We start from the raw sequence: 20,777 nt of genomic DNA on the forward strand, positions 1-20,777 counted from the left end.
CTCGCTCTTTACAAAGTGTTGTTTATTTGTTGTAGCTCCTGTTTTCAAAGATATCGTACATTTAGAAAGGGGTTTACCGGGATTATCCTTCTTTGGGATTATTGCGTCAGTGATATGCATTTTCTGAAGCAATATATCACACTCGAAAATGTGTTATCGTGACAGGCCTACAATCACATCTTAAAAAGGGAAAAAATTAAATTTACAAGCAGTATTACAGGCTGTCCATAAAATTCAAAACACAGATGTGACTCAGACCGCTGAAGAATGCAGGGCTCTCGTGGGACAGTCAGTGGCGATTCTCTCTTAACTTTTACGGATTACAATAATGAAGACAAGATAGCACAGTCATGCGCGGATGAACATGAACTGCTTGTTACCATTAGTGATAAGGCTGAGATAGGAGCTGAAATTACAGTTTGTTTCAAGCATAGTTAGACGTACAGTAGATGTTCACGTGTAGTGATATTGAGGGAGTTTTGAAACATAAAACTTCACTCGGCTTCTCAATATGAAAATAGGAAAACATTTAGTAATCACAATCAAAAACATATTATTATTTTCATTGCCAAAAGGGATGTCAAAGAATCAATACCTAGATCGTGATAGATACTGAAATTAGTATTGAATATTCCAGTTTTAGCAGGTATTGATACATTAGAAATTAACATAAATGGGACAAATGGCCACTTAAATAACGCAAATAAGTTATTATTGTGGTATAAAAATTGCTATCAAGCTTTTTCCAAAGTCAAGGTTGAAATGTTAGTATCATGACAAGGCTAATACCATATACGTTGACATAGCCCATAAAGTAAATACTGGTACTCAAGTTACTGCTTTACAAAAATTGTACCACCCAAAATATATCATTGGGCTGAAAAAGGAGGAAACCTTGAATATTCTCAGGGAAAAACAATAAACAAAGGAAGATTTGACAGTCGCCAAACCAAGGCAGCGATGCACTGATAACAATGATATCAGCATCTCTACTTACAAACCAAAATGTCTCCGCTGTCTTAATCTGGCTGCAGTGTTTATGAACGTGTCGAGGCACGATAACGGTAACATGGCCCGACCGCTGAAGTCCAAGGGTACTTTCCTGTCACGATGTCTCACCACTCATCCCTAAAACAGTCGCCCCAGGTGTGTCCTCCCCCCCCGCCTCTATTGTCTCTAAACCGCACCTGAAAGTTTAGACCTGCTGTAATCCTGATGTCGTCCTAGTTTAACTAGGCACAGCCCTGTTTAGTCTTAGTTCTAGAATAGACTTGGTTTACTCTTGACAGAGCTCGTAATCCTGTTTTTTGTCCTGGTTTAGTCCTAGAGCTGATTCTGGTCAAAAATACAGTAGTAACTAGTTAAGTTAAGTCATAGTTGGCTCGAGCCATTCCATGGAATGGAATGCGACGAGTCTTTGTTCTTACCTGGTTTCTTATTATTATTATTATTTATGGTAATTTTGCCACCACTCGGGCATTTTGACCCCCTGAACATTGATGAAATGTCACACATGGGGACAGAGACGCGATCGGCTCAGCCCGAAATCGAATAAAAGGGAGGTTGCAAGAACGCCCGTCGCAACAGTGCCGACTAGTTCAAAAAAGAAAAAAATGAGACTTGGGACAGTGATAGAGCTACCTTTGACGAGTAAAACACACCTGGCAGCATCGTTGTATGATAAACAGGAAGTCAGCCATGTTGAATCAAAGTGGCGCCGCCATGTTTGACTTTTTTTTTTTCAAAATCGTACTTGTCCTAGGTTTTTTGTCCGATCAAGCTCAAATCAACGCAATAAATGCCTTCACTTCCTCTTCCTCTTTTATTTTGATGGAAAATTTTCTCTCGTGCCGTGTTCTTAGCATTAGCCTCAGCATAAGCGGCGGGTCTCTGTTGCTAGGTGACGGAGGTACAGGGAGGAGGGGGTTTAAAGAATAAAGTCTAAAGAATAAAGTCTAAAGAATAAGACTAAAGTCTAAAGAATAAGACTAAAGTCTAAAGAATAAAGTCTAAAGAATAAAGTCTAAAGAACAAAGTCTAAAGAATAAAGTCTAACAGAATGCAGTGTCGGGGCAATCGCGATCAAAAGGCGGTCGCGCTGGTGGCGAGAGCCATCAACAAAATCATTTAATTTTGTCCTGTTTTTAGCCTGGTTTAGTCTTTATATGTGGTCCTGTTTGTCCTGGTTTAGTCTTAGAGCTGATCATGATTTAGTCCTGGTTTACTCTTGGTTAAAATCTATAGTACTTAGTTCTAAGTCATGGTTTGGCCCTAGTATAGGCCTGGCTTAGACCTTAAGAAGATTTGGTGTAGTCCTAGTATAGACCTGGTTGGAGAAGACTATAATGCTTGTAGAGTCCTTGTTCAGCTCCATAAAGGTTTTAGACCTGTTTTAGCCCTGGTATAGTTAACCCTGGTTTAGTACTCCGCACCTGCCTTCGTACACCATATGTGGTTAGCTTAACTGACAGACGAAAGAGGACTTGCAGTGGGAACATACGATAAAGAAACTGAACCTGTCACCCTCGGTCACAATCCTCGTTTCATTACTCAGATTATAGTTCATTTCTCAGGGCTGTGGCAGTCACGAGTCTCGCTGTAATGCTTATAATACTTGTGCAAAGACGGGGCTTAACTACCAAAAGGAAATCCCACACATCTCTTGGAATTCTTTACAAATCTAACTGTGTGGTCTACTGGAAATGTGTAGTAACACGCTTTCTAAAATAGTTAAGGTTCAAAGTTGCATCGATCAATCATGTGTTACAAAAGCTCCAGGCAGGAGTTCAAACCAGTTTAGATCCAAGTACAAAAATATCTATTACTGCAGCTCCATTTTCAGCCCACAATCGAACATTCCCACGAGACGGCTTCTCATGATGGTGGACCCTGGAGATGTATTTGGCAGACTAATACTCTAAAACTGAGGCATGGCCAGCAAACAGGAACAGGTGTTGAAGCACAGTCTGAATGATCAGGGTATTCCCTACTGCGGAGTCACTGCAGCAGAGAAGAAAATTATAAGGTTTTAGTAAAACCATGGCAGCCTAAACACAGAGGCCTAAATCACGGAGCATGAGCACTGCATCCTAAAACAAATACAAATATATGAGGATTTCAGAAGAAAATATAATTAACTAGAGAGAGGGATATTAAAAGACTACAATTCTGGTTAAAATACAAAGCCTAGATCAGTACCAACAGGTCTAAACCAGGTCTATGACAGGACTATTCTAGGTCTAAACCAGGTCTAAACCAGGTCTAAATCAGGTCTATGAAAGGACTATTCTAGGTCTAAACCAGGTCTAAACCAGGTCTAAATCAAGTCTATGACAGGACTATTCTAGGTCTAAACCAGGTCTAAACCAGGTCTAAATCAAGTCTATGACAGGACTATTCTAGGTCTAAACCAGGTCTAAACCAGGTCTAAATCAGGTCTATGACAGGACTATTCTAGGTCTAAACCAGGTCTAAACCAGGTCTAAACCAGGTCTATGACAGGACTATTCTAGGTCTAAACCAGGTCTAAACCAGGTCTAAACCAGGTCTTTGACAGGACTATTCCAGGTCCAAACCAGGTCTAGACCAGGTCTATGACAGGACTACTCTAGGTCTAAACCAGGTCTAAACCAGGTCTATGACAGGACTATTCTAGGTCTAAACCAGGTCTAAACCAGGTCTATGACAGGACTATTCTAGGTCTAAACCAGGTCTAAACCAGGTCTAAACCAGGTCTATGACAGGACTATTCTAGGTCTAAACCAGGTCTATAACAGGACTATTCCAGGTCTAATCCAGGTCTAAACCAGGTCTTTAACAGGACTAGGAGGAGCTTGCAAACGTATTTATCTTCTGGGGCAGCACCAAGTCCGATCCAAAATCAAGACTAGTTCTTTTTTTCTGGAGGTACAGGGAGGAGTCTAAAGAATAAAGTCTAAAGAATAAAGTCTAAAGTCTAAAGAATAATCTAAAGAATAAAGTCTAAAGAATAAAGTCTAAAGAATAAAGTCTAAAGAATAAAGTCTAAAGAATAATCTAAAGAATAAAGTCGAAAGAATAAAGTCTTAAGAATAAAGTATTAAGAATAAAGTCTAAGAGAATGCAGTGTCGGGGCAATCGCGATCAAAACACGATCTATCGCCGCTTTAATTTAGTCCTGTTTTTGTGCTAGTTTAGACCTCAATTTAATCGTTATTTTATTTGGTATACACCTGATTTGAAGTGTGAAGCTCTGGTCTAGTCCTGGTCTAGTCCATGTTCATTTAATTTAGTCCTGTTTTTAGCCTGATTTAGAGCTTGCGTTTGAGAAACTTTGGCCTAGATAGTTATCAAACGTATTTATCTTCTGGGGCAGCACCAAGTCTGATCCAAAATCAAGACTAGTTCTTTTTTCTAACTCAGATTTAAACCCGTGATTAAAAAGACAAGACGTTAACAACAATGTGCTTATGATACACACCTTCTCAATATTAGGTCAAATCCAGCATTATTCTACCACACAGGTCTAGGATACATACTACGGAAATTAGTTCTGGAAAGAACTGGGAACAAATCCAAGCATCTGGAAGAGACAGTAATGCAGATGTAGCAGTGCTTCAACAATGAGCCTATCACTCACCACTGTCGTCACGGGGGCAAACCAAAGTCTTTCATATCTATCTTTTGGGATAACTTAGCCTTGGTATTTCATTTTGATTACCTTTAAATACTGTATGTGGGTAGAATGGATTTGAAATGAGGTTGAAGCAGTGTAAATGAGGCTAAACACAATAGCTGCTGGAATCAAAGTAGTTAAGATGTGCATTAAAAGGGTATTAAGATATTCCTTTATTGTCCCACATGGGGAAATTTCAATTGTATTGAAGCAGCGAAATTGAGTACTTTTTGGATTACCACCGATGACATCATGCAGTGCGATTGAGCTCTTAAAAACAGCTTAAAAATATTAAGGATAGTTTTAAAAAATGTGTGCAAATGAAACAAAACACGAACACAACACGGCTAAAATATCCAAAAGGTTAGCTTGGTTTTCAGTCTCGATTTGACTATTTGGAAAACCTCCTTTGCTCTGATAATTGCCCTAAATACACATAAATTCCGACTGTTACATGCATTAGAGAGCGTGTTACACTTTAACAAGAAATACCCTGAGAAACACTCAACCCTGCCACCCATTTGGTTCTCATTATGACTCGCGCCAACAGCTCAAAACAGCTATTACTGCTGATTCAGATGACATAACAAATAACGTCTTTGCCTTATCAACTACTTTATTTAATTTATTCGCGCCTGTGGGTAATCAGGTCAGCTGTCAAATCGTGTGTGAAGCAGAAAGAACAAGCCAAACTGCTCAAAAAGTGCAGTCTGCAAGTGTGCAAGACAAGATGGGTGTGGAGGCGCTCGCGATCCAACTATTTCCATGAGTTCACAAATTAACTTAACATTATTTTTGGACCATATCCGGACATTATTACATCTTTACTTTGGTTTCTAAGATAGGGCTGTGTGGTTTTAAGGTGGGAAAGGTTTTGCGGTTGCGATTAGATTTGCAGTATGTTTAAAAAGTGGGATTCTGTTCAGAGTGTACTTTGTAAACACCTGAGAAAAGCCTGAAATATGAGATGATAAACTAGTACCACTGCATTTCAGAAGATGTTAGTGGAGGTAAAACAAGATATGTTTCTATAAAAAGACAACATATTTAGTTCTTTGCTGAGGATATTCTATTACCTAAATAACTGCAGCAATTGTGATGTGATAATTGTGTCAACTCAAAATGATTTAATTGCAATATTGTGCAGCCCTATTCTACCAATCTAAAATGGCTAATTATTGCAATGGTTTATGTCTTTTAACACTACTTTGAAGGCAGCATGTCTAAGTGTGTGATTATGCTGCTATTGCCTGGGGCCCCCACATCATCCTGTCAACGTCCCAACAACCGCAACACGCTTTAAAACTAAACAACAGGTAGAAAATCTGACAACTATTATTAGACCAGCAGCAGACGTCTAACCAAAGAAAACTTTACCATGATTACATAACAATATATCATGTTGCAAGCAGGTGGGTGGCTGTCTGGTAGTCCAGGCACTGACAGAAACAAGCAGCATTTCTACAGATGTGGATATAACACTGTCATTAAACTTGGAATTTGCATGGCACAACACTGATTAATGGACATGCTATTACTGTGCCTGTTTCCAAATGCTTTCTCCTTATTTATCGCAGTATAAATCACACAAAACTCAAATATTGGGGTTGTTTACCTGCTTTCTCCTTTCCCATTGCATGGCGGTGGGTGTAAGACTGTCTGGTTGTCCTCCATGTCGACGACACATTTTGTATTGAGTTCAATTTCTGCAGGGAGAGGTTTTGTTATGTCCAGAAAGGCAATTGTGTGGGAGTACAAAAAGTTAGACACGGGGCTGATTTGACCGCGCGTGCACTCTTCTCTTATGCACACAACACCCGAGTCTGGGCGAAAACTTTGCAAAAACTGCGCACGAGAGCGAAGCGGCGCGACTATGGACGTGTAGAGAGAATGCATCGATACAGCACTTACCTCTGCGGTTCATGGGACGAACTCTCACCGCAACTTTTACCTTTGTATGCGACATTTTTTGTCCACTTCTCTCGCTCCCACCCCCGTCTGTCTGTGCGCAGTGTGCGAGGACAAGCCGCGGGTTTGGGACACAAAAGAGGCAGCGGAGCCTGATCAAACAAACGCAAGAGTCCAGAGCGCGATCCGATCACACGGGGAATGGTCCATGTTCAGGGTTATATCCACTACGCCGCGGTTCTCCTCGTGCAAATCCTGTTCTTCTCCAGCCCCAGCAGCAGCAGCAGCAGCAGCATCCCCACCGCCATCTTCCGCTGGGAGCGAGAAGAGCGAGTGAGAGCGAGAGGGAGGGAGGGGAGAGAGAGAGGGAGGGAGGAGAGAGAGAGAGGGAGGAGAGAGAGAGAGAGAGGAGAGAGAGAGAGAGGGAGGAGGGAGGGAGGAGAGAGAGAGAGGGAGGGAGGGGAGAGAGAGAGGGAGGGAGGAGAGAGAGAGAGGGAGGAGAGAGAGAGAGAGAGAGGAGAGAGAGAGAGAGAGGGAGGAGGGAGGGAGGAGAGAGAGAGGGAGGGAGGAGAGAGAGAGAGGGAGGAGAGAGAGAGAGAGAGGGAGGAGGGAGGGAGGAGAGAGAGAGAGGGAGGGAGGAGAGAGAGAGAGGGAGGAGAGAGGGAGAGGGAGGAGAGCGAGAGAGGGAGGGAGGAGAAAGAGAGGGAGGGAGGAGAGAGAGAGAGAGAGAGAGGGAGGAGGGAGGGAGGAGGGAGGAGAGAGAGAGAGGAGAGAGAGAGAGAGAGAGAGAGGGAGGAGGGAGGGAGGAGAGAGAGAGAGGGAGGGAGGAGAGAGAGAGAGGGAGGAGAGAGAGAGAGAGAGGAGAGAGAGAGAGAGAGAGGGAGGAGAGAGAGAGAGGGAGGGAGGAGAGAGAGAGGGGGAGGGAGGAGAGAGAGAGAGGGAGGAGAGAGAGAGAGAGAGGGAGGGAGGAGAGAGGGAGAGGGAGGAGAGCGAGAGAGAGAGGGAGGGAGGAGAAAGAGAGGGAGGGAGGAGAGAGAGAGAGGGAGGAGGGAGGAGAGAGAGAGAGGGAGGGAGGAGAGAGAGAGAGGGAGGAGAGAGAGGGAGAGAGAGAGGGAGGAGAGAGAGGGAGGAGGGAGGGAGGAGAGAGAGGGAGGGAGGAGAGAGAGGGAGGGAGGAGAGAGAGAGAGAGAGGGAGGAGGGAGGGAGGAGAGAGAGGGAGGGAGGAGAGAGAGAGGGAGGGAGAGAGGGAGGAGAGAGGGAGGAGAGGGAGAGAGAGAGGGAGGGAGGGGAGAGAGAGAGAGGGAGGAGAGAGAGGGAGGAGAGAGAGGGAGGGAGGAGAGTGAGAGAGAGAGGGAGAGAGGAGAGGGAGGGAGGAGAGGGAGGGAGGGAGGAGAGAGAGAGAGGGAGGGAGGAGGGAGGAGAGAGAGAGGGAGGGAGGAGAGAGAGAGGGAGGAGAGTGGAGAGAGAGAGGGAGGAGAGTGAGAGAGGGAGGAGAGGGAGGAGAGAGAGAGGGAGGGAGGGAGGGAGGAGAGAGGGAGGGAGGAGGGAGGGGAGAGAGGGAGGAGAGAGAGGAGAGAGGGAGGGAGGAGAGAGAGAAGAGGGAGGAGAGAGAGAGAGAGAAGGAGGGAGGGGGAGAGAGAGGGGTGGGGAGAGGGAGGAGAGAGAAAGAGAGGGAGGAGGGAGAGAGGGAGGAGAGGGAGAAGGAGGAGGGAGAGAGAGAGGGAGGGCGAGAGAAGGAGGAGGGAGAGAGAGAGGAAGGAGAGAGAGGGAGGGAGGAGAGAGAGAAGGAGGAGGGAGAGAGAGAGGAAGGAGAGAGAGGGAGGGAGGAGAGAGAGAGGAGATAGAGGGAGGGAGAGGGAGGAGAGAGAGAGAGACAGGGAGGGGGAGAGAGAGGGGTGGGGAGAGGGAGGGGGGAGAGAGAGAGGAGGGAGGGAGGAGAGAGAGAGGGAGGGAGAAGGAGGGAGGGGGAGAGAGGGAGGGAGGAGAGAGGGTGGAGGGAGGAGAGAGGGGTGGGGAGAGAGAGGGAGAGAGAAAGGAGGGAGGAGGAGAGAGAAAGGAGGGAGGGAGGAGAGAGGGAGGGGGAGAGAGAGAGAGAAGGAGGGAGGGGGAGAAAGAGAGGGAGGAGAGGGAGGGAGGAGAGAGAGGGTGGAGGGAGGGAGAGAGGGAGAGAGAGAGAGAGGGGTGGGGAGAGGGAGGGAGGAGAGAGAGAGGGAGGGGATGAGAGAGAGGGAAGGAGGAGAGAGAGGGAGAGAGAGGGAGGGAGGAGAGAGGGAGGAGGGAGGAGAGAGAGGGGTGGGGAGAGAGGGGAAAGAGAGAGAGGTGGGGAGAGGGAGGGAGGAGAGAGAGGGAGGGGGAGAGAGAGAGGGAAGGAGGGGGAGAGAGAGAGGGAGGGAGGAGAGAAAGGGAGGGAGGAGAGAGAGGGAGAGAGAAAGGAGAGAGAGGGAGGAGATAGAGGGAGGAGAGAGAGAGGGAGGAGAGAGAGAGAGAAGGAGGGAGGGGGAGAGAGAGAGACAGGGAGGAGAGAGAGAGGGGTGGGGAGGGAGGGAGGAGAGAGGGAGGAGAGAGGGGGAGGGAGGAGAGAGAGAGGAGAGGGAGGGAGGAGAGAGAGGGAGAGAGAGAGGAGAGGGAGGGAGGGAGAGAGGGAGGAGGGAGAGAGGAGAGAGGGAGGGAGGTGGGAGGGAGGAGAGAGAGAGAGGGAGGGAGGGAAGAGAGAGAGAGGGAGGGAGGGAGGAGAGAGAGAGGGTGGAGGGAGGAGAGAGAGAGAGAAGCAGGGAGGGGGAGAGAGAGACAGGGAGGGGGGAGAGAGGGAGAGAGAGGGGGGGGAGGGAGGGGGAGAGAGGGAGGGGGAGAGAGAGAGAGAGGGAGGGGGAGAAAGAGAGAGGCGAGAGAGAGAGGGAAGGAGGAGCGAGAGAGGGAAGGGGAGAGAGAGGGAGGAGAGAGAGAGAGGGAAGGGAGAAAGAGAGAAAGGGGGAAAGAAAGAGGAGAGGGAGTGAGAGAAGTGTGGGGGGGGTGCATTACAACACAAATGAAATACTCTAAAGTTTCTATAGCCTAAAATATAAATAAGTAATAACAGACATGAGCAAGTAACTCTTCTGGTGGGACATTAAAGGGGCTCTAGTGCAGTGGTTCTCACCTTTTTCAGTGGAGACCCCATAATAACGTTGACACTCACATTCTGCATTTGAAGGGTGTCACGCCCCCCAGGTTGAGAACGTTTCTGGTGGGGGTCTGCCATCTCTTAACTCCATGGAGATTATTGGTCCACATTATGGCATTAAAGGGTCTCTCTTGCACAGGTGTTTTTTGCATACAGCCAGTAGAAAAACATTACTGTGGTCACCTGTCCACAGATCTGACCTGTAACTTAGCCTGGTGACATCACCTGCTTGTCTCCATGGATATAAGTAAATGCCATGATGTGAAACATTCAAGGCAAAGCAGGCCAGTCGTGGACTCTCCAGCTGAAGTCACAGAGTGCACCTTTAAGTCTGAGGACTGAGCCCTTTAAAGAAGAGAAACAGAGCTCATGTTTTTAGCACAAAATACTCTGTGTTAAATAAATACACATGTTTTAAGCCTTTAATAACGGCTACACATGTTCACATTAGCATCAGTAGGCTACATTGTCCCCAGAAGCCCATCAGAGGTCTTTGAAGGCTCCTGTGACCCTGGTTGACCCTGGCCCTGACTCGGTGTTATAGCTCTTGACCGTGTGCTCTCCACTGTCCAGGATCATGAGCTTATTGTTCACACACTTCACTGCCACTGGACGTACGAGGTTCGCACTCACGAGGGGCACGGGGACAGACCCACGCCAAGGACTCCCCAAACTCCAAACCATCCCGTGACTGCAGTCCACCACGATGACCTCCCCGCTCGGGTCAAAGGTCACGGCTGACACGTGCATGCAGACGTCAAACTGCAGTCCCACGTTAGCGCTGTCATTCTGGTACACCACGTGGAAGTCCTTCGTGAAGACTGTCAGCCTTGTGTCGCTCTTCAGATGCTCTATCGTGGCGATGTTTCCCGTGGTGGCGCAGCAGGCCACAGCTCTCGGATTCTCCAGGTCGGAAACAGACGTGCGGCATTCAAAGGTCACTCTGCTACAATAGTCCACTTTTATTTGGGAAAGCGAGCCGGCCAGGGCATCCGACACGACTATGTCCCCGCTACCGTCCGTGTCCACGCCCCAAGGCAGCTGGAACGTGGCCTTGATGGTGATCAGATGACTTCCTCTGGAGGTGTAGATCTTCACCGCTTGATCTCCTCCGTCCGTCACCACCACATGACCCAGGGGAGACACGGCCACGTCCAAGGGGTAACTAATGTCCCTCGCCGCTCTTCCTCTCGGCCCGAAGCTGTTGACAATCTCCCCTTTCGAGCTAAACACCACGACCCTTCGCTCCCCGTCGTGCACCGTCACCACTGTCCCCAATGGCCCCAAAACATCAAATCCCACCGGGTTTATGAGAGTGCCCCAGCCTCCCCAAACGCCAGGCTTGGCCCTCCACCGTCTCTCCGAACTCAGGCCCTCCTCGGCGCTTTGGGGTGGAGCGGCACACCTGGATTCGTGCGACAAGAGCATCTCCCGGAGGTCTTTGAGGACCTGGCAGCTGGAGGTGCGGTCCACGCTGCACAGCTGTCTGCAGAAGGGGCACTCCAGCTTCCGGAGGACAGGGTGGGACAGGGCCGAGACGCATTCCTGACACAGGATGTGGCCACAGAGAAGGTGCTGGGGTCTGCAGGTTTCGCTGAAGTCGTTAAAGCAGACTTTGCACTCCAGGAGGTTCATCTGGATGTCCTTGAGAAGATCTACGTCGTGTCCAGAGCTCGGGGGATCCAGTTTCTCTGCCATGTTGACTCAAATAGGCTTATCCTGTTCGAAATAAAGCTTTGCACACTGAAAGGCAAAAGATTGGAGTGCTGTAGGTTTTAAGCCAGGCAAACACTGAGGAGGCCTGCATATCCACTGTGCTGCAGGCCCAGAAAGTCACATGACGAGGAAACTCTCTGCTGCCCTCACTCGGTCATATTTATAAAGCTGTCACTAACAATCATTTTAGTAGTTGACTAGTCAGCTATTTTAAATGTTTCCATAAGGCGACCAGACAAATTATTGTGTTGAACATTGAGACTTTTAAAATACATTTATCAGCCAAATAAAGGTTGAAATGTGGTGATTGAAGACTTTTAGATGGAGAATAGATTAGAGTAGTATTGATAAAGACATTTTGATTTAATAACGCCGCTGTCTTTGTTATAAAAGGCATTTCCGTATGTCTTTTAGAGTGTATAGTCCAGATTACGATGATTAAAATACGACATCTATTTTCTTTTATAGTCGACAAGTCACAATCACTTAATCATTGGCGCGTTATTGTGCAACATTGAACACAGCACTACTGGAGATGGTGTTTAAAGGTTCAGTGTAAATCGGAGACAGTTACTTTGAGTAGTTTCACCAATTATTACAAATAGAAGCGCTTTTCATTCATTTAGCAGCATAATAGTAGAAATGGTACAAGCTGTGGACTATTAATCTCATTTGTACCAGCGACAAACTAAAACAAACTCAAATTGAACTCAGAATGCGCCACCACGAGGCAGTTATTTCCGTCTGTTCTGTCGTGTGATGTGCAGACAGAGGGAAATTTGAGCTCATACAGGCAACTCAAAACCACCAGGCTTCAGTGCTGTACTCAAGGTGATTCATGCCCTTTCACAGCAGCTTATGAGCTAACAAAGTAAACAGATATGTAATCAATAAGTGACCAGCAAAACATCGGGAGTGGTTGAGCTCCAAGATTTCCTCGAGTGTTTAAAGTCAATGAGAGACAGAGAGCGAGGATATAAAACACTTTAATGCTAAATAATTCACAGTAAAAAAGAAAAGAAAGGCAAGTCAAATGAACATAGAGTCGTTTTAGCAAATGAGATGAAATCTATTGATTTTTTGTTGTTTGTTCCACGATCGACAGAAAGCAGTCTGAGGAGTGTCACGGATTAATAAATAATCGAGTAAGAAAGAAAGAAACGTTTGATGAAAACTGTTTAGTAATGAAGCGTTAGGAAGACTGCAATCGGGGTTACAAACGTACACGGGTAAGGCAAGTGTGAAATGACCGGACAGTGATCAATACTGTGTGATTGAGCGAATGCAATATTGGACCGGTAACAACTATCTGCTAAAATACTTTGTCACAGTCATGCAAATTAAATATTCAACAAGTTCTGTGAATATAGAAAAACAATGTATTTTTAAACACAAGTGGAACCTCGGTCTTCAGTTAAATAATAGCAGCAACAGTCGGGACAAGGCGGGTAAAATCACTCACAATGAAGTAGAAAATACTTAAAACATTCAAATGTACAGTATTTCCACACACAAAGAAGATATTAAAAGTGCTTTGACTGTGTGTATCCTTGTGTTTGGTTTCAGTAAAAAAAAAAAAAGAAAAGACTTAGTCATCCTTTTGTTCAGTCAACACTCAAGTTATAAATGCCAAACACATTTAAATAGCTACATGTAACTTAACATGTTTACAATTGAAAACTGTAGGAACTTTCCGTGCTAGACAACATCTAATCTAGCCTGATAATAATATGGACACGTGTTGAATCACCACGCCGATGGTACACAAGCACCCGTTCCATACACTAATATTATGCATGTTGCAATCAAAAGTCTAAATAAAGCGTATTTTATAGCCTACAGTATTCATGCACTTAATGTAGGTATATGTTCAAACCATAACTCGTTAACCAATAGGAAGTCCAACAATATTAGCGTGCAGTTCCAAGTCCCTCAATTAGAAATAAAATGTACAAACACAAAAAATGCAATGACTCTTTCTTGCAAACACAAAGTGAATGTGATTTTGTGGAAGTCTCCCTGTGGTGCCCGCCTTTTTGTGCTCTGCTAATGACACTGCATGCACGTCTCTCACTCGTCTCTCACTCGTCTCCATCGCTGTGAGTGGGTGGACGTCATGTACGCCTGACATTACGGCGTCCTCGGGTCCTCACAGCGCCCTCCGCAGGCTGAGTTTAGAAGCTGCCCTCAGCGTTTCAGCTCCTGCTCTTACGGCGTGTCAAGGCCGTTGGATTTTGTCCTTCCGACGTTCCTCTGCCTGGCTGTGGCATCGGCCTCCTCCTCTGGCTCGCCTGCTTCTCCTGTTTTGACACGTTGGGTACGTCCGGTTAGTACAGAGGAAGTTTTGTACAACGGTGAGATAGAATTCGATTGAATGGAGAGGAAATTCTGAAAACAATGTACCTGTGTATTCACTTGATTCCGTGTCTGGAGAATCAAGGTAATTCCCATCATCAAATTCTGACAGATTCTGAAAAAAAAGTGATGAGTTACAAAACAGACCATTAAAAGTAGTGAAGAGCAACAAATTGTGATGTATAAATTAAAAGTGGCACAATGTAACTTTTCTGGTGGAGGCTTGATCAATAGATGTTATTATTTCTTTAATGCCATCTCCATTGAGACAAGAAATGCTTTTAAATGTACTTTAAGTTGCCATTTTAGTTGCCATGCTATGCTGGTGTATTAAGTGTTCCAAGGGAAAACTAACCCGTTCTTTTGGGCCGTACGTTTCTGCACACCACACCATCCCATACAGACAAAGGAACGTGATGAAGGCCTGAAAACACATGTCATTACTATTCATCAACAGAGCAGAGAAAACTAAAAACTATAACTATATAAAACTATAATCTGAGCCAAATGAGGCAGAATTCTTACCAAACACAGCAGCCACAGGACCACGTAGAGGATTTGTGTCTTTGAGAAAAGGTCCTGTCCAAATTTAATACATGCCAGAGCCTCCAGAAAAGCTATGGCACTGAAATAAACAAAGAAACAATACATTTCTCATTCACTTTCTAACGGCAGAGAATTTCAAAGTAAAATGACAATGAATGAGTACTGAGGTTGAGAGAAAATGTACTTTACATCAATACATTTAAAGCTTTTAGTGATATTAGAGAAACGTTTCTGTAATCTGATGCGTAATCTGTTTTTTTTTTCCAAGTTAATCTCTTGTAGTAAAAGAACAGACATTGGCATGACTCAACACAAAATGACTTGTTAAAGACATATTTACAAATGTCCCATGGTTTTAGTTTCTTACCCGAACACCCAGCACTGTGTTCCGACTCTCTTGCACTGTGTGTCCGTGAGGTATGCGTAATACTGCCTGTTACAAGATTAGAAATGTGAATACATAAAGTACACAAGAATTCAGTATTGATACAAAAGACTGTTGTTTTTACCTTACTGTTGGAGCTGTGATGATGCCAACAAAGAGAATTCTGCACCAGCTCAGAGCGTGGCTCGCAGGAAAGATAAAAATATGCTTCAGGAAGAATGTGTTCAACTCTGTTAGCTGTGGGTAAAACAAAAGAGAAACCATTCACAGTTCTACATATTGACCCTTTGTGATTTGGAAATTGAGCCTTATTCTTCAATGCAGCCGATATAGGAATGTTTTGCAATAAGGCTGTTAAAGTACAGCAATAAATATTATTGTGATATTTGGATACACTTGACGACACAATAATTTTTATTATATTAAAACAAAAATGTGCAGCTTATTGTATTAGTAAAACTGTGTCAACGTAAAAACTCAGACCAACTCTAAACTACAACGATTTATTAAGAGCTATCAAGTTAAATAAAACACCATAAAACATGGGTCCAAATTTGGTTTAAAGGACAAACATTCTGCCTTATTTGTTATTAGCCTTTGATTCAGCTCATCAGATTCTGCCTTGATGCAGCAGTCTGTAGGTTAAGAAGTGTAGAATTCTGCAATTTATAAAGGACTTTATGTTGTTTAAAAGTATCACAATGCGCATCTCTGTATCGATATATGTATTGCAAAGTCTCAATATATCACAATATCGATATATTATTGAATACAGCCTTAGTTAGAACATGGGTAAAAGCTCGAAAATGGAAACGCTTCCACCATGTTTAAGCCCGACGCCAAATCGGTCTCTAACAAAAAACAGCATATTAATAAATGATCATTATCATTAATAATAATTATGTAATAATCATTATCATTAAATTAGTATTCATAATAATACAATTATTATTATCATTTTTAATAATAATTATGATTATTATGATATTATTACAGGATGAGTCAATAAAGTGTATGATGTCAATAAAAGGCTGGATTCATCCATTCATCCCCCAGGGAATGGTTTGAATATAACAAATACAAAAATATTGTTACCGTTGCTCATTTGCACTCTTTATGTGGCATAGACAGAAACGCCATCACTGACTGACAGAAGCCAATTAGATTAGCCTGAATTTAGCACATGTAAGACAGAGGATGATCCTTACTTAAGTCACCCAGAGAGGGTTTGAGAGGATTTGGTCACAGACGCACCTGCCAGATGATCATGAAGAGATAGACACCCATTACACGTTGGACAGAGGATTTCGGGTCGAGCCAGCGCACGTACATCCAGCTCGCGGGTGTGAACTGCAACACTGCTCTTTTGATTTTCCCTGTGGTCGTGTGAATGTCCCTGAGCAACAGAAGAAGCAAGACATGGTTAATACACTTTACATTGTAGATGAATATGGTTTGGTTTTAAATTTACTTTACTTAGATCTGAATATTTGTCTCCTTTTTGACACATTTGTACAATTGATATTTAGTTTTATAACAATTCTGTCTAATTTGTGAGCTACTCCTACTACTGTCCAAATGGTTTGTGGATCAATGAACTTTGTCCAAATCTTCGCTAATGTGCAGATTATGTTGGCGACTTTATTCATTGTTCTTGCATTCATACAACATTACTTTTCCATTTATTTTGTCGAAGTCCTAATTAAATGACGTACTTAATACTGGCCCAGTGGTAGGTCCTCATCTCCAAAAAGCGGCACACGGTCATCCCCAGCCAAATGCCCCCCCCGTTACAAAGCAGGATGTCCAGAATGACTTGATCCCACCAGCACTCGGCAAAATTGGGCAGAAGATGCATGAAGAAAAGCTGTAGGAAAGAGAGCCCCGTGAGCCTAAATACATTTGTGAAACAGTTTTGCAAAGTGAGAACGATCAATTATCACATATACTTCAGTGAGTTCCCAGGTGATGCTAATGGTCCAACACAAGCCATAGCTTCGAATGAGGAGGGCCTTCATTCCCCATCCCCAAAAATGGCTGAACGCAAAGATGTCAAAATGACTTAGGATTCTCTCCCAAGTAATGACATGGCAGTTCACCGCGTAATCCTGCAGAGGGCAACACACATCAATTCTTGCCAACTTAAGACATGAGGACATCAATTGCACTCATTTACAAACCATTATATCTGCTTCTCTTTTTGCATAGCGCAGGTTTGGATCCAGCCAGTACATAAGCTGCTTAACCTGCTGCCAGTTGAGGAATATAACTAAGACCAAGAACAGGAAGTAAAGCACGCTCAGACCTAGATATCAGAAAAGAGGTCAACAATCAACACAGATACGGTTAATAGCAAATAACATTTGTGATAAAGTGGTGTACTCACCAAAAACTATACGCCATATTGCAGGATGTGGTCTGGTAAATGGACCTGGAGTGACAAACATGTGATGATTACTACAGTATATAAACTTATTGTTCAATAAATGATCATCATTGAATATTTTGTGGGAGTCATTATTTATTGCGTGCCTTTTCTTTGCGCTACTGTGGACAATTTCTTGTATTTTTGTGGTAAAAAGATGTAGAGGGTAGAATGTGACATCTATGACTCATTATAGATACTAGCTAAATTCTTAAGTGTTTCATTCCACTATTTATTCTTAGTTATAGTGTACATTTAGCAAAGGGTTTGATGATGAATTATGTGTAATAAACTCCCACTTACCATTAGGAAAGGCCAAAACACTGATGACAAGGAAAAATGAGATGACCAAAATGAGCCCCACCCAGAGATTATTGTCAGGATTCCCATCATCTCTGCAAATACAAAGGGAAAACGAGGCTAAATGTCACAACACTGACAAAACATGTAATCTGATCTTTTAGAAATAACAAGTTAGGTAATGTGATTGAGATAGAAAAATGCGATTAACCACAGAATATGACTAATATATTAAACACATGAGATGATTTTGAAAAATATACACCACTCGGATAAATGTGAGCGATATGAGAGCCTGGTTAAAATACATTTACAAATTAATTCAGCATAATTTGTTTATTTCATAAAAGGTTATGACAGACACTCTGTAGCTTTATGAAGGTTAATTCATAATTATTTAATTTATTTTTTTCAGGTTTTACAGGACAAACACTTTACTGTTGACCCCACAATCGTTTTTCCTTTTGCCTACAGCTATACCTCACACTTTACTACATATACTTATTAGAAGCTTATGCAATTTTAAAGACTAGCAATTATTATTTTTCCCAACCTTCATAATAGAAAAGCAAAACCAAAAACTGAAAACTTGAAATTAAAATAAATAAAATAATAATTAGCATTTGATGTGGATTAATCTTTGAAAATATATTTATTATTTTGGTGCTTAGTGACAACATAGCATTTTAGGAGTCGTCTATGCAAGTGTAAACATGACTGTACAGGAATGCATTTTACACATTTTTCCCTTATGAACAATAGTAAAAACTGCTTTACAATAATAATCAAACAACACACCTAGTTTTTCACGGCAGACGACTACAAGCTGTGAAAGATTAACTTAGCCGTCTTAGTGAGGCTAATCCTATTATTACAGCTGGAGTAAAAGTAAAGATGAGCTACTAAGCTAGTTAGCTCTGTCACAGCAGCAGCAGCAGCAGCAGCATCACGGCTAGCATCAGCGCAGGAGCTAACGATGCTAACGCTGGCTCCAAAACACTTTTACCTGGTGAAGGCGAAATACATCAAACTGACCACGGTGCATGTGAGCAGCGTGATCGTGTGCGGCTTGTAGAAAAAGTCTATGGTGATGTCTTCCACCTGCTGCTCGTTTATCATGCGAAAATGCATCCTGTAGTTCACATCGTCTTTGCTGAGGGTGTGTGAGCCCCGGTACATGGCCATAACGGGGCACAGCTGCAGCGGGACGGTGGGCTTCGGGGCCGGGGACAGGAGGTGTTCGGTGCCGCGGCGAGAGAGATCCACATCCGCGACCACCACATTCAACCAGGCCTCGGGTTAATGAGTGGAGTCACACGGCTCGATGTCACATTACTGAAGGAGGAAGGAGTTGTTATCGAGGCAGAGGAGAAGTGTACAGGGTTAAAAAGGGCTGACCACGGTTGCCAGGTTTTCGGAATTTAGAGTGCAAAAAGCGAAAAGAAAAACCCGAAACAAGTGACCCCAGTCCGATATTTTAACAGATTCATGCCCCAGTCCCACAAATACAGCATGAAATAAAAAGGGATACAACAGATACGAAATTGGGTGCAAGAAGTGGCAAAAAAGCCAACAAGGTCAGCTTACATTAGCCTCAACCTTAAAAAGAAGAGGCTCAAAGTCGCTACAAAGACGTGACCTTGGCAACTCTGGGGCTGGCAGTTTTCAGGGAAAGTTAAAGTTCTCGGTTGTGATTGGTGTAAAGCTGCATGACATCACGTGCCCTGCATGTGTCGCGTGTTTACAGCATGACCTCCTCCACAAGGACTTTTAACCATAAACAAAGTGACATATGATGGCTTTGAATTGACCTGATTTAGCACAGTTCAGAGGAATGCGTGGCTTCTGCAGTGCTCACACTATGTTTGCACTGGGCCTGACCTGATAGCTTCAGCTCAAACAGTCTGTGTTTCTCAAACTGTGCAGTTTCATTTTAGACCTGGTGTAATCGAGTCTGAGTATAGCTGTGGTGGTGTCTGGAAAGCCAAATCTTATCTTTGCGTGGTACTAGGTTCGGCCTCTGGACTTGGTCTGTGCGGGCGAGTCACTAAGCTTTTTTTTGTTTTTTAATTAATTTACTAGGCAATGGTGTGATCCTTTCTCATGTAGGCTTAATCATCTGAAACTACCCTCTGTTTTAAAACTTTTAATTTTCCTCCAACATTTTTCTATAGGATAGTTGACTATTACATTGAGTTTGTTAATTGTCATCAATGAGTGCATAGAAAATGTGATTTCAACCACTTTGAAGTCATTGTTCATCTTTACAGCAGACTTTTAGCTTTGCCTCCGCTGCAGTCGTCAACTCTCATCGATCATCCAGATGAGGCTCAGCTAAACATGAAGGCGCCTACTGGTTGTATGGCAGTGCATATACATTTAACCTCCAAGAACATAAAAATGAAAAACGATGAAGAAGAAAATGAACGGCAGCCTTTTCTGCTTCCTCGTCTTTGTAGTTTCACAAACAAAGCGTGCCATTGAGAATTAGTGTGGGCCGATTTAGATCCAACATAACAAAGTAGATTACTACTAGAATCTCTAGAAAGTAGAAAACTAGAGTTACATTTGCTCTGTTACATTTGAATGAGTAAGGCTTTATAAAGGACGCTGGTGGCCACATTCAATTGAGTAAATGAAACAAGTAGGCAAGGCAAGTTTATATGTAGAGCACAAGTTGTACACAAGGCAATTCAAAGTGCTTCACACAACAGGAAAAAAATATTAAAATTACAGACACATGACAGGAATCAGCAGTTTAATATAGGCATGTCCAAACTACGGCCCAGGGGCCAAATGCGGCCCTCAGATACATTTTTGTTGGCCCTCCGGCTAGTTATTTTTACCGTAAAATTGGATAAATAAAAGCATTTTGATGTTATACCAACTTAATATTAATGTCCCAAGTCTTATTAAAGGTGCAGGTTCGAAACTATGTCAATTGCAAAATTTTGAATGACTCACTTTGTCATTTGACAAATTTGACATTGTCGAGTTGTTTGTGTTTGCTCCAGATAAGTTTCAAAATGCGGCCCTCAGTGAAAAAAGTTTGGACACCCCTGGTTTTAATACATAAAAGAGAAGAGCAAAGAAGAACATTGTCAGAGTAGAAGCCTGTCTCACATCTTCAGGAAGACTTCCAGAGTTTAGCTGCATAAAACTGAAACTCAGATTTAGATTAGTCCTGACTCTGGCACCAGCAGGAGGCCGGTCCATGTTTAGTCCTGACTCTGGCACCAGCAGGAGGCCGGTCCTTGTTTAGTCCTGACTCTGGCACCAGCAGGAGGCCGGTCCATGTTTAGTCCTGACTCTGGCACCAGCAGGAGGC

General features: G+C 43.7%; 3 protein-coding genes across 4 annotated transcripts in view; all 3 read right to left on the reverse strand.

The window, feature by feature from the left end:
- kif13a (kinesin family member 13A) overlaps nt 1-6,866 on the reverse strand; it is a 38,663-nt gene extending 31,797 nt beyond the window's left edge. For both annotated transcript variants that reach the window (XM_072460928.1, XM_072460927.1), the window contains exons 1-2: nt 6,566-6,866; nt 6,270-6,360 (exon numbers count right to left, since the gene is read on the reverse strand). In XM_072460928.1, coding sequence (XP_072317029.1) covers nt 6,270-6,360; nt 6,566-6,620 — 146 coding nt within the window. In that variant the 5' untranslated portion in view covers nt 6,621-6,866. The remainder of the gene's footprint in view (nt 1-6,269; nt 6,361-6,565) is intronic.
- A 3,262-nt stretch (nt 6,867-10,128) lies between these two features.
- LOC140374015 (E3 ubiquitin-protein ligase NHLRC1-like) lies at nt 10,129-11,530 on the reverse strand. The gene has a single exon (XM_072460773.1). The coding sequence runs from the start codon at nt 11,418-11,420 to the stop codon at nt 10,206-10,208; it is 1,215 nt and encodes a 404-aa protein (XP_072316874.1). The 5' UTR covers nt 11,421-11,530; the 3' UTR covers nt 10,129-10,205.
- Nucleotides 11,531-12,601: 1,071 nt separating this feature from the next.
- On the reverse strand, nt 12,602-18,855 carry ptdss1a (phosphatidylserine synthase 1a). The gene is made up of 13 exons (XM_072460347.1): nt 18,456-18,855; nt 17,453-17,544; nt 17,111-17,155; nt 16,905-17,029; nt 16,674-16,832; nt 16,440-16,591; nt 15,979-16,120; nt 14,849-14,961; nt 14,707-14,772; nt 14,319-14,418; nt 14,149-14,217; nt 13,842-13,908; nt 12,602-13,738 (listed from the first exon to the last, which is right to left on the reverse strand). The coding sequence occupies exons 1-13, from the start codon at nt 18,632-18,634 to the stop codon at nt 13,647-13,649; spliced, it is 1,401 nt and encodes a 466-aa protein (XP_072316448.1). The 5' UTR covers nt 18,635-18,855; the 3' UTR covers nt 12,602-13,646.
- Nucleotides 18,856-20,777: the final 1,922 nt, after the last annotated feature.

This window comes from Eucyclogobius newberryi, unplaced genomic scaffold, assembly GCF_026437365.1.
Source record: "Eucyclogobius newberryi isolate DKJ021-1_F unplaced genomic scaffold, fEucNew1.0.hap1 SCAF_3, whole genome shotgun sequence".
NCBI lineage: Eukaryota > Metazoa > Chordata > Actinopteri > Gobiiformes > Gobiidae > Eucyclogobius > Eucyclogobius newberryi.

Excerpts from the sequence above, each read along its gene's own strand:
- ptdss1a (XM_072460347.1), bottom strand. The coding sequence starts at position 18,634 with ATGGCCATGTACCGGGGCTCACACACCCTCAGCAAAGACGATGTGAAC. Across the intron at positions 17,030-17,110 it reads AATATGGCGTATAGTTTTTG|GTCTGAGCGTGCTTTACTTC; the intron begins GTGAGTACACCA and ends TCTGATATCTAG. Across the intron at positions 14,962-15,978 it reads TCTTCATGATCATCTGGCAG|CTAACAGAGTTGAACACATT; the intron begins GTGCGTCTGTGA and ends TTTTACCCACAG.
- LOC140374015 (XM_072460773.1), bottom strand. The coding sequence starts at position 11,420 with ATGGCAGAGAAACTGGATCCCCCGAGCTCTGGACACGACGTAGATCTT.